Source organism: Tursiops truncatus, chromosome 10 (genome assembly GCF_011762595.2).
Source record: "Tursiops truncatus isolate mTurTru1 chromosome 10, mTurTru1.mat.Y, whole genome shotgun sequence".
NCBI classification, from domain to species: Eukaryota; Metazoa; Chordata; class Mammalia; order Artiodactyla; family Delphinidae; genus Tursiops; species Tursiops truncatus.
In genome coordinates, this window is record NC_047043.1 from 28,951,581 (window position 1) to 28,965,374 (window position 13,794).

Genomic DNA, 13,794 nt, shown 5'->3' on the forward strand with positions numbered 1-13,794 from the left:
AAACTACTTATTTTTCAATGTTTAGCAAAATGTTCCTTGTTTAGGGAAAGCTTCTCTAACACCTATTCTATATGGCAAACTTGGATACTCATTCTCCTGTGCTCATACCACACTTTGTATCAACATCATTTATAGCAAATATAATTTATATTGTCACATCCTCATATCATATCATATCAATCATATTGTGATTCTTTACTCCCTTTCACAATGACCTCCTTGAGGAACAGGATAGTGACTTGCCATCTTTCTATGGCCAGCGCCTTGCGAGTACTGGGCACACAGTCTATGCACTAAATAGACATTGAATGGATGAATGGATGGATGAATTCTAATTGTAGGAAACCACCCATGTGAAGCAGAGTTCTTAATAATATGGCATGTATTGAGCAGTTCAGTTTGTTTCAACAGTAGGATGTGTGCAGAGGAGTAGTTAGAAAAGAAATGGCTGGAGAAGTAGGTTGCTGTCACCATATTAAAAAACAACAACAAAAAACCATTTGATTCTACCATCAATGGGAAGGCAATGAAGGTAGCTGGGCCAGGGGAGTGATGTGGTCAGAACCAGTTCTCACCAGTATGAATCTGGTGGTACCAAATAAGAAGATGGGGCAGGCAGGGAGGCAGAGTGGGTAGGAGGCTGATAGTGGACCTTTGTTGTTTTTGAGCTTCCAGCATCCTCACGCCCCTCTGTGTTGGGGAAGTCTCCCCTCCATCACCCATGGTGAGGATATCACCTGCCACTAAGAGGCCATGGGAACCAAAATTTTCCTACCCAGATCTCCTAGCTGTTGGGTTTAGGGTGATTCAGGATGTGACCAGTTGGACACCACACTCAAAACTTTGACTCCACAGAATACTGCACAAAGTCACAGGGACAGTTAGGGATCACTCATGGCAGTAGAGGAGGAGGGACATGTCCAGGAGTTGTAGGTTCCGGTGGTAGTGTCCTATCCACATTCGTTCCTGTAGCATCACCTCGGAGGTTGTCTTCTGCAGTTTAGACGCTCTTGGTTCCTACCTAATTTCTGAAGCTCTTTCTCAAAATTCTTGTTAATTCTGTGATACCTGATAACTTCCTTGTATGTTCCTTTTCTGATAGTTAGCCAAGAGCGGTTTCTATCACTTGCAGCCAAGTGCCCTGACAGGTACAGAGTTGAAAGAGTGGTGGGCATTGATGGATGCCCACCCAACATCCATTCCCTTCCTAACCCAGATCTTTGCTTGCATATCCATCCATTCTCATGCAAGCCACATACTTTAGCTTTTTAACACCATTCCTTGCTGGAGGAGTAGGTTCAAGTTGACCTAAGCCCATCAGCACATTCCTTACCCCAACTGCAGCGTGTTCAGAAGTGAACAGGTGACCTAAATGGTCTAGCTGTAGAATGAAATACAGGCTGTGATTGCTAATGGCAGCCAATTTGGAAATCAGCTTTAGAATGACACTGAGCTTCAGAAGACAGAGTCAGAGAAACAAGGCCCTTTGACAACCTCACTGAACCTCGGGATCAACCAGCCCTGAACCTTAGTGAAGCTGTGCACTAGTCAAGCCAATGGAAGGGATCAAAGATGACTGAGCTTATGATGTAAGTTATTGGGTGGAAGGCGGTGTCACAGTTGAAACAGGGAGCACAGGAAGAGGAGCGGGCTTAGTGGGAAGATTAGAAGAAGCTCAGGTCCAAATATGCTACCTTTGCTTTTTTAGACTTTTATGGGGGGTGGGGGGCGGGGTATGCGGGCCTCTCACTGTTGTGGCCTCTTCCATTGCGGAGCACAAGCTCCGGATACGCAGGCTCAGCGGCCATGGCTCATGGGCCCAGCCGCTCCGTGGCATGTGGGATCTTCCCGGACCGGGACATGAACCCGTGTCCCCTGAATCGGCAGGTGGACTCTCAACCACTGCGCCACCAGGGAAGCCCTGTTTTTTTTCTTTTCTTCATAATTCTTTAATTTCAAGTAAAGAGTAAGATTCATCGAATACTTTCATGTATTTACACCTCAACTAAAGTCTAGGCCTTTTTGAAAGAGAGTAGACATAGTTGCATAGAAAGACCACTACTCATAGATTTGGTTCCATGCTATGGTCTTAGCATGAGAGGGCGAGTGGGGCTAGGCTGAAAGGGAATCTGTTTCTAGAGTTTTGATTAGTCAGAACCATAACAGTTTTGCAATAGTATCCATTCCTAATCAATACCAATAAAGACTAGTATCTACTGCTGTAAGTTGTAATCTCAGTTTTTACCGTTACCCTTTTCTGCTAATGTAAAGATTAATGTTACTAGCTAACTATTGAAATGAACAAATGTGGATGTGTATCTCACTGTCATGGGTGTATAAATCTGATCACAATGTACTCTTGTCACCTGCATCGTGAAGTTATTTCAGATAAACTTACCACTGTCTACACAGGCTTGGAATTTTAGAATCTCCTTCCCTCCCTGCCTCCCCTTCTCCTTTTTCTGGTACCTCCAACCTCGATGCCTTCACTCTCCAGCCCCAGACCATTACCTTGACAGCCAAATAGTTGTTAAATCTTGAACATTCTATCTCCATGGTGTTTCTCATATCCATTTCTTTCCTTATATTACTATTACCTCTCCAAGATCCAGCCCCTCATCACTTTCTGGCTAAAGTTTGGAAACAAAAATTTCCAATCCCTCTTCACTCCGATTCAACCTAGATCTTTTCATAAACTTTTGATAGATCCCATATCTTTCTGAGTGAAATATACTCACTCTTCACCCTGGCACTCAAATTCCTCACCTTTGTGGCTACAAACGTCTCTTCCCATCTTACAACGCACCATGGCCCTGCTCGGACTTGCCATTCAAACTAAATGAGCCATTTGCTGGTCTTTAAACAAACCCCAACCTTGCTCACAAGACCTTGATCTCTATTAGTTCTACTAAGCGTCCATATCATATGCCCTCCTCTTTCATTGAAAGCTTTCTTGATTTTGCTGGTAGATGGGATCTTTCATCTTTTTAAGAGACCCACCCTTGTCACTGGCACCATCTTCTCCTTACAGATAAGACTTTGAAACCTTAACTGTGCAACACCTCCATTGCTTTTCCTGACCACCACCCCCCGACTAACTCCCCCACCGCCTACCCTCCTTTTAGTCACCGAGTTCTTTCTTATATTTCTACAATGTCTCATTGACGAATTTGGTCCCTCATTGCCACTGGCTTAGATAATCCAGTCAAATACAGCCAAGTATCTACTCTCTTAAATTTCCTTTGAGATGTCAATTTTCTCCCCTTCTGCCTTTGTTACATTCCAATCCAGTCTTCACATCAGCGCCAGACTCCTTTCAAAAGTGCAGATGTGTTCATGTTCTCACTTCTAGAACGTTGAAGTGAAGAGTTCACACTTTGGAGATAAGCCCTTCAAGATTCAACCTGGCTCTACCACTTTCTAGCTATTTGACCTTGGGCAAATGACTTCCTCATTTCGAAATGGGGCCTATTGTGAAGTTTAAATAACACAATACTTGTGAATTTTTGCAGAGGGACTTCACAACTGTTGCCCTAAGTCAATGATAGTGTGATGGGATGATAAATTCCAAGTTTCAACTGAGTCGTGATAACATAGTAAATACGACATTTTGAACAGACCAATAGGTCTGTTCTGCATATAGGTATCAGACCAATATGCAGATTTTCAAAGCAGGTGGCCCAAAACTAGTTAGATTGCTCTGAAACCTGAAGGAGGGAGAAGCAAGTGGAAATGAAAGATGATTCTGTGAGCAGGTTTTCTTTGCAGAAATCCATCCTGGGACTCCTGCTGTTACCTCAGGCGGGAGGGTTAGGTGGTGGCAGCTCCCTCACCTCAGGTCTGATTGGAGGCAGGAGGCATTTCCATGGGATAGTTTGGAGACCTGAATCTGTGGTCCCTGATGAATGACTCCCACTTTAGTGTCCCCTGTTACTCTAGGGCTGTGTGTGTGGACTTTTTTGGTTGTTAGGGACAGAAACAATATCTGAATTAGCTTGGGGAAAAAACGGAGGCCTTGGTTGGGATAATACTAGAATATGGAAGAGTTGACTGAGGAGACCCATGCAAGGACAAGGTGCCCCCAGGCCTCAGGAGCAACCGGAAACGAGGACTCCAATGCTTCTAGGACTTCCTTCCTCCACTTTTTCTTTCAGTTTCTGTCTGAAGGTGGCTTTGTGGTGAAAAAAACATGGCCAGCCACAGTCCCAGGGTTCCGGCACCACAGGGCACTGGCACTCCTGACCCACTTTGGGTCTGGGAAATCCTCTCGGGAACTCTGACTGGCTTGGACTGGTCAGGGCCTCCCTCAGATGAACCCAGGGCGGGGAGGAAGAACAGCTCCCAGAGAGACAGGGGTGCTAAGCAAACACGCTATTAATTTTCTGCCCTGTAACTTTTCAAGTGTGTCAACTTAGACATAGCACGGCCCGGTGTAATCCCCCCACAAGCCGGTTCAGATGGGGAGGACGGGAAGGGGGATAGGTCTTCCTAAAGGTGGATCGAAGCAGGGATGAAACCCTGAGAGCTGGGGAAGAGGGTAAGGCAAAAAAGAAGTGAGGGCTTCCCTGGTGGTGCGGTGGTTGAGAGTCCGCCTGCCGATGCAGGGGACACGGGTTCGTAACCCGGTCCGGGAGGATCCCACATGCCACAGAGCGGCTGGGCCCGTGAACCATGGCCACTGAGCCTGCGCGTCCGGAGCCTGTGCTCCGGAACGGGAGAGGCCACAACAGTGAGAGACCCGCGTACCACAAAAAAAAAAAAAAAAAAAAAGAAGTGAGACGGCTTCTTCAGAGTGCTACTCGAGGATGAGCTGTAGGATATTCGTGGGGCCTCTGGAGGTGCCCACCGGGCAGTGGAGGAATGAGGACGGTCCCCGAGTCTGACCGAGGGCATTGCAATTGCCACTTAGCCGGGACTTGTGTAGGATGGGGAGCTGGCCTTTTCTGTCGCTCCTTCTCTCCTGTAAGTGTCCCTCTCACTTCTTATGGACCCCCCCGGCTCCCACTGCACCATTCCCATCACCCTGTGACCCGAGGCCCCTTCATTTGCCTCACTCTCCCTTGCCAGGTTCACGTTCCTTTAAAGAGACCCGCGGCAGCCCCTCTTCTCAGCTGGCTTCCACAGCTGAAGGATGCCACTCATTCCATTATCCAGTCACCGACACATTTCCCTGAGCTGTCACTGTGTGGCAGCCCCCATTGTAGGCACTGGGGGAAAACACAGTGAGCAAGGTAGAGGGGCCCTGCCCTCATGGAGCTTTCATTCCAATGGAGAGATCAACAGAAACTACACAAATAAATATGTGATATCAGTTAGTGGTAAGCGCTTTGAAGAAAAATAAAACAAGGCGGGGAGATAGTGAGAAGGGTCCTACTTAGATAGGCTAATCAGGGTGGGCTTCTCTGAGGCGGGGGCCTTTGAGCTGAGGCCTGAATGCTGTGGAGGAGTGAGCCGTGCTGAGATGGGGGAAATGGACTTCCAGGCGAGGGAAGCCAAGGGGCTGGAGGTGAGAATGTGTTTGACTTGTGATGACCAGACCTAAGTGAGGTATCGGAGAAGAAGAAATGCAAATAGCTCTTGACCAGATGAACAAATGCCCCACCAGGCTCATCATAAGAAGAATGCAAACCAAAAACCCATTGAGAACTGTGGTTATTTAGACTTTTTGCTTGCTCAGGTCAGAAACAGAATCTGAATTAGTTGGAGGAAAGCCAGGGAGGTATTGACTGGGACAATGCTATACTAGTTCACATATAGAAAGATCCTTAGATGTCCCCACAGTAGGAGAAATGCACCGAGATAACCACATCTCACTCACCAGATAGGCAAACGTCCAAGGCATTCTACAACACGTGCGGTGGGGAAACCCCCTTTCTCATAAATTGCTGGTGGGGAAGCAAAATGGTACAACCCCAATGGAGGAGAATTTGTCTAAATCTAGCAAAATTATCCATACATTTGCCTTTTAACCCAGCAATTTCACTTCTAGAATCTGTCCCAAAGTTACAGTAGAAAAATGTGAGTAGATATAAGCCAAGCCTATCCATTGCTGCACTATTTAATAGCAAAAGACTGGAAACAACCCAGATACTCATCAGTAGGGGCTTAGCCGCACCAGCGTGGTAAATCCACATAGTACACATGGTGGAATACTATACAGCTGTGAAAAGGAATTGGACTACTTTTACATATGACTATGTAATGATCTCTAGGATCATGCTTTCTAGTGATAAAAGCAAGACAGAGAAAAATGTGCAAAGTATGCTATCATTTGTCAAAGAAAGGGAGGGAAAATAATACACATATATATTTATATATTTTTAAATGAGAGAACAGATAAACAATAAAGATGAAATAACAGTAACCTGTATGGGAGGGAAGGAGGGAATTTGCTGGAGGAGACAGGGAGAGAAGCTAGATTTCTTTGTAGAGTTGTAGTTTGAGTTTTGAACCATGTAATATGCTTTATACTTATAAAACAAACCTAAATTTACTGAGAAAGCAATCCCTAGGAATCAAATTTGAAGGAAACAAATGAACCTCACTTGGTTTCCAGTTGGTGGAGGAAAGGAACTATTCCAAATGACTAAAGCACGGGAATCTCTGCCATCCTTATGGGATATACCCTTAGGACAAAAAGAACTGGGGGATAAAATCTTAAATTGTTCCTACTGAATATTGTGATTCTGAAGCTGCTGTGTATTGTAGTATTGAATAACGCAAATGAGTAATTACGTTACTGGTAAGAACCAAGATATTTGGTGTGGAAGAAGGAGGATACAGATGTATGACTGAAAAATTCTGGATTTGATTTGGAATTATCAGTCAGAACTCAAGATGCACGTTATCTTTAAAACCCATTTATTCAACTATACTTCAATTACAAAATAAATTTAAAAATATATAAGTAAGGCCTTATTATTTAAAAAAAGTTTAAAAAATACATTTATATATTTTCTAGTTCAGTCCACTAAAAAGTCTTATAAACAATAGCTGACTCAGTGCCAAGAACACCTCTAAGTCTATAGATTATGATCTTGAAATATGTTGAAATACTAAATGAAACTGAGAAAGAAATGACTGATTCCTTATCTGGGGCAGGAAATAGACAGGATGAGTCTGGAACATTTTGGCCTGCCAGAAGGTGAGGTAGCCCTCAAAGACTACTGAGATTGTGTCAAAAGGACGCAGGAGCCAACCTGCTGAGATTCTCACCAGCAATTTAAGCATCAATAAGATAAAGCGATGGTGATGAATTGGGAGATTGGGATCGACATATATACACTAATATGTATAAAATGGATAACTAATAAGAACCTGCTGTATAAAAAAATAAATAAAATTCAAAAATTCCCCCCCAAAAGATAAAACAACAGTGGATTTAAACCCATCAAATATGTTTAGTCCACGAGTTCATAAAGATGCTTAATAAAGTAAAAAACCTCAGTGATCTTCTTTGAAGGACAATGTGAAGCAAGTCATTTAAAAAAAAAAAAAGCTAGTTAATAAAGGAAAAGAATCAAGTGTGTATTTTGCCTGTCTTACAAAAATGTAGCTCAGGGTAACTCCATAGTAGATGAGAGGTAGTTCCTTGTAATGGAAGTACTCTATGAATAAATAAAGAGGGAATACCATCATTTTGCAACTTATAAAGAAAGAGTAAATCTACTCATTGAGCATGAAGGGCTGCTAATACCACAAAAAAGAGATGGCCAGGCATTACATACCCGCAATGGAAGTATACAGCACCATTCGTGAAGGAGTCTTGCCAAACCCAAAACCTATCAAGCGTCTGGATCTAATGAACAGGACCTACAGGTAAGAGAGAAACCAATTAAATGAAACTATGTGGAATTCATCAAGAAAATCCAGACTGGGGAGAATTCTAAAGGACAAATAACATGGTTTTATCATCACCAACAACAAACTGCAAGGAAGAAAAAAGAAGACATGGAGGAGGACTCTATAGACTAAAAGAGACATGAGAGACATAGTAGTTTAGATCCCAGCGTAAGTAAACAAAATGTTAAATAAAGGAAGGATGGAAGGATGGGACCAGGGAGGGGATGGAGAGGGAGCGGGGAGGGAAGAGAACATTGGTAGTGCAGCTGGAGGAATGTGAACACTGGCAGGACATTTGATGATACTGAGGAACTGTTCTTGCTTTTGAGTGTGTGTGATGATAGGTATTATGATTTCAAAAGACAAGCCCTTGTCTTTTCAAGATAGACACTGAGATATTTACGGATGAAACGATATGATGTCAGACATCGGCTTCAGAATAACCGGGAGTGAGTGCGAGTGGTTGGGTACATGGAACGCTGGTGCTCAGACTTGAACTTGCGTCAGAATCACTGGGGGGCCTTGTTAAAATACAAAGACTGGTCCTACCTACCCAGTCTTGGGTGTGGCGCAAGAATTTGCCTTTCTAACAAATTCCGGTGGTGTTGATACTGTTGGTCTGGGGACCACACTCTGAGACCCACTAGCAGAGAGGAAGGAAGGTTGATCCCAAGCTATTGTACTTGGGTGGTGGGTACATGAAAGCTCATTGGAGTATTCTTTCGACTTCTGAATACGGCTGAGATTTTCAACGGTAAACATTAAAAAAAAGTGATCCAGAAGGACACATAGAGGGAGGAAAGTCTTTGATGCCCCATAGTTGTAATGAGAACATCTACACTCATTAGCAAACCCGACTTGGCTGCTGCCTCTGGGATTAGAAGGTCCCCATCTCTTCCTGCCCACTTGGGGGTTAGTGCCTCAGCTCAGCTGTCAATCCTCTTGGAGAACTACCTGGCCTGAGGGGTAGGGAAGTGGTCTTTGTCTCAGGGTCTGCATCGTGCTGCATCCATTTCCTTAATGTGGTCCATCATTGGAAGAACCATGGTTTGAATGGTTTTTCTGGCCACTTCACCTGGAAAGGGTGCTTCTGAGCAGAGCTGTGCCAGGGTTCAGCTGTCAGTGGTGGGGGTGATTACTGAACTCAGATGCCCATGTATCCTGCAAGGACCTTTCTCAAACTCCAGATCAGGAGGCACCTCTATGGGTTGGAGTCCTTCTGCTTGCTTTTTTAGATTCATTTATTTATTTATCCATTCACATTTCAGATATTCCTTAGAGTGCCTCCTAAGTGACAGGTACTTTTCTAGCCCCTGAGAAGACAGCAGGGAACAGCATAGGCGAAAACCTCTGTTTTGTGGAGATTACATTCTAGTTGGGGACACAACAAAGAACAAGTCAGGAAATAAGTGAACAGTTTCAGATAGTGCTATGAATAAAATTAGAGACAAGATGCCGGATGGTGATTCAGTCCGCGTGTGTGTGTGCGTGTGCACACACGGGTACACGTATTTTATTTAGGTGATCAGGGAAGACTTCTCCAAGGAGATGACACGTGAGCTGAGAGCTGGATGGTAAGAAGGAGTCGGCCATGCAGAAATCTGGATGTCTTTTGACAAAGGCAGTAGGAAGTGGGAAGGCCTTGAGATGAGAAGGAGCTTGGCATTTATTTTTTATTTTTTTGGAATCCCAAGAAGACCAGTGAATCTGGGATGTAGAGAGGAAAGGGAGAAATGGTGAGCTCAGGTGGGAGGGAGAACAGACAAGAGCTAGGGTTCATAGGACCTTGTAGGCATATCCCGGTGCTTATATACAGACCCCAGGTACCTCCCAGGCTGCCAGTCATCCCCCAGCTATCAAAAGGTACATTCTATCTGGAGAAATAGGGCACAATTTTAACGGGGAAGGCCCCTAGGGACTCTAATCTATAGGAAAGTGTTTTGTATAAGCAACTGAATAGTATAATATAGCCAATTTGTTGAACCAACCTATTAAAAATCCAATAATTTTATTTCAAAATCACTACATGCTCTCGATGCCTATAATGTCACCCTAAGTGCACTATTCACTCAATTTAAGATTTGCTCCCCTATAGTATTACCCATCATACAGATGCCTCTATGCCAGGTAGTACTATAAGTTATCAGTCATTTCATGCTAATAGAAGTGAATTGAAAGCTGTGTCCTTGAAAAGATATTTTTAAACAGGAAAGCATAAAGTTAGTGGACTCAAGAGTACGAGAAGGGATCTCCAGGGAAGAAACAAATCAACAGGGAGACACTGAAGATGCATCAGGAAACAACTACCTATTTTACAGTTTGGAGTGAGGCTCCACTTCCTGGATAGACTAATGTCCTCCTGCCAAGATGTGTCAGAGCAAAGCTCTTTCTCTTGAAATAACGCATGTATACCCTCTATAGCTATTTCGTAAACAGAAAGTGTGCAGTAATTCACAGAGCGCTTTAAGTGAACAGAGCAATGGTTAACCTTAAACTCTGTGAACCGTAGGAGCTGTCATTAATACAGTGTAGCCTTTTCATGACGATGAGACCGTTCTGTCCCCAAGGCAGCTCACGTGGCTGGGGTGAGCAGGTCAGTCACTCCCAGCTCTGCATTCGGGGACTTTATATTGGTTGCTTCAAGTCAGCCGTGATGAGGATATTTACATCAAAGGAATCAGCAAATGCTACACATCAGGCTTTTCCTTTCAGAGCTGATTGTTAAATATTTACCAGCACACTGCTGCCGTGGCCCTTAAAAAAATAAATTTGGGGATATACCACGGCATATGAAAAAAATAGCCTTGTTTTGGTTTTGCCTTTTGAACCGATGTTAGTGATATTTAAATTTGTATTCATCTTCTTGTATACTTTACATTTCAGCTATATTTATGTATAGATAGACCCGTTCACTTTCTCAAAAACCTTTGCCGGGCATTCCATGGTTGACCAGATAGATGCAAAGGGCCCCTCGAGGCTTTGTGTCACCTGGCTCTTTCTGCCTTGTTTATCCCTGGCTCTGGACAAATTTAACCTTAAATGTGCCTCATCCCCCCCCAAAAAAAACCCTATTCTTTCTTTGCTCTGGATATTTCTAGTCTGCAGCCCCTGCCTTGGGGGCTCTCTTCACCCCTTCTCTGTCTGACAAAGTCTTACCCATGTTTCAAGGTCAGAGCAGAAGTCATGTCCTGCTCCTGGAGGCTCATCTGCCCCAGCTCCCTTCAGCATCCATTGCTCTTTCTCCAGTGCTCCCACCAAGTGCCATCCGTCCCTCCTTTGCCACCATCACCATTGCCTTGTTTTATAGGTGTTTGTCTCCATGTCTGATCTCCTCCCCTGGATTTTAAGCTCCTTGAGGATAGTGAATTTTACTTATTCATCATTTTATCCTTTGGAGCAGCTGGTATAGAGCTTTGTACATAGTCATCACGCAGTAAGTGTTAGTTGAATTCTCTGCAGACATGATTTCATATTCCCCACAGTGCCCTGGACAACACAGTAAGCGCTGTACACACGCACACGCACACGCGCGCACACACACACACGCACACACACACACACACACACACACACACACACATACACCACCACCACACAGTTTCATCAGTCTAAATATTTCTATTTGTGGACTGATTTCATTTAACCTGGAAATGCCTTGTTGAAGGGGAACATTAGACTCACGTGAAGCCCCAAATGAGGATCAACCACAACACTTCTACCTTCAGTCTAAAATGTCCCCTTTCTCATCTGCACGCAAAATTGGACCACCTTGTCCAGTCATGGCTTAGAAAGGTGCCGATCTGTTACGAATCATGACCTCTGATAGCCACTGAAGATGCACCTGCATTCCTACTGGGCATAGATCCTGCCAGAATGTAAGTTCTGCTGGTATTTTTGTAACCAATGATAAAATGAAAACGATTCGGATTTTTTTCCTTTGCTCACTTCCACTGTAAAAGAAGGCTGCCCCTGTTTGGTTTGTTCATTCATTAAACAATTATTGCCTTCTCATGCCAGACACTCGGCTAAAGTCTCAAGAGATAAAGATGAATTATCCACGGCCCTGCCCTTCTGGGGTTCACATTTAGGAAAAGAGACCGAAAAAGCCATCAGACGTGTTCAGAGTCTCAGGCGAAATCAAGCCCCGAGGCTCTGACGATGACCCACATCAGTGCGTTTGCCCGCTAGATTCTGCCATCTGTCCCCGCATGAGATGTTTGCTGTAACTCCTTGCCACTGCCCGCTTTGGGTTTGAATGACCTTGGAGACAGCCTGAAATCCCGAGCTTTTAGAGTTTCTGGTCTGCACATATGTGCTTCAAACAGAAATCCACAAACCTCTAATTATCTCCTCTTAGCAGGCTGCCTACATGACTGACGACCAGCTCTTTAGTCACTCCAAGAATGGATTTCTGTGTAGCCTGTGCCCTCCCGGGATGCATGAGGATGCCCAGAACATGTGTGGCCGCTCTGAGCGGCACAGGGCAGTTAACAGAAGCCACGCAATTTGCAAAATGCCTCAACTTCCTGCTCATTTCTGAGACAGAAAATGGTCACACCTTAACCTCCGGAGGCTCATCAGCGGAATAATTCCCACCCCCACCCCAAAGAGAGCCTCTGGTGTCAGATTCCACCCCCTCCCCACCCTTGCTTTTTGCAAACATAAGCACTCGGGCTGAAACAACAGCTATGACTCAGTTCCTAGCGAACGCTGCCTGAATTGATTTAGTCTGAGTTCAGATTTAGCACATAATCATGTTCAATTTGCTCCACTGCACTGCCTAGAGATAAAAGGCTGGGGGGGAAAAAATAGCTCCAGCTTGTGTCAGTCTTTGCGGTGATGTCATTGACATCAGAGAGCCAGCCGCTCTTACTCTGCCCTGCTGCCTGAGCCGCGGCGGGCTGTGTGCGTGCAGCGGAGTGGGCTCAGGTGCCCAGCTCGGCCATCCTCAGGGCAGGGCAGCGCCCGGCCGGCCCGGAAACATCCACCTGGAAGGCTCTTCCCAGCCCGCACGACTCGGAGGCTGCCTAGCTGTTTATTGTCAATTCCGGAGGGGGAATGCCAGCCCCTAGCATGGACTGTGATGTTTCCACTCTGGTTGCCTGCGTGGTGGATGTGGAGGTCTTTACCAATCAGGAGGTTAAGGTACGCACCTGCAATCTTCTGTTTCATTGTTGCTGTTGCTGAAGCTGCTTGGAGGCTTGTTAGCTTAAGGGAACAATACTTTGGTTCATAGTTTTCAGCTCACGATCTGTGCTAGAAATGCATGTGGTGAGTGCCTGACTCTATTAATTAGAATAAGTTAGACGAGGGACTGGCACATTCATTTTCAATGGGATAAGGTTGGAAAAACCACTGTCTGTTTGTTCTTGCCTTTTCTATTAGGTGAATCCCAGTTGTCCTTTTCACAGTAGACATGTTTTCATAGTCTCCGTGTCAATAAGAATTAGCCAGTCCTTAATGCTGAGAGGGGTTTTAAATCGATGATTAAATGAAGAAAGCACATATAATAAACATCGTACCCAGGACACCCTGATCGTGGGACATTAACCCCTTGATGGGACGTCACTTACATAGGCCGTGATGTGGTCTGCAAATTGAACAAAAGCTGTTCTACAGATGGCAGTTTCAATCCCCAGCTCTCTGGAAGTCAGAGTTGGAGAGCAGCTGTCTAAATTTCCTTTGTCAGGCAAAAGAAGCAAGTCATCTTCCCTGAACAGTTGTCCATAAAGAAAGTTCAGGCATAAATAAATTTTGCGTAGTATTCTAGGGCGCTGGTCCTCACTGACTGTCTGCAACAATTGTTTGATTATCATGGGTAATTGTCTCCTGATGACATACATTCTCTTTGCTTTTCCCCTTTGGTTTTATGTTCTGAAAAAGATGCCATGCTTGTGAAATGGGCATTTTGATTTCTTCTCTCATATTGAAAATAAGAACTAGCAGAAGCTT

At 44.5% G+C, this 13,794-nt stretch overlaps 1 protein-coding gene across 3 annotated transcripts in view; it reads left to right on the top strand.

The window, feature by feature from the left end:
• Positions 1 to 13,794, top strand: part of RCAN2 (regulator of calcineurin 2) — a 265,907-nt gene that overhangs the window by 161,768 nt on the left and 90,345 nt on the right. The window contains exon 1 of one of the 3 annotated variants that reach the window (XM_073810651.1): positions 12,740 to 12,987. The exons of the other annotated variants lie outside the window; for them this stretch is intronic. Coding sequence (XP_073666752.1) covers positions 12,901 to 12,987 — 87 coding nt within the window. The 5' untranslated portion in view covers positions 12,740 to 12,900. Of the gene's footprint in view, positions 1 to 12,739; positions 12,988 to 13,794 lie in introns of those variants that run through there. 3 annotated transcript variants of the gene reach the window in all.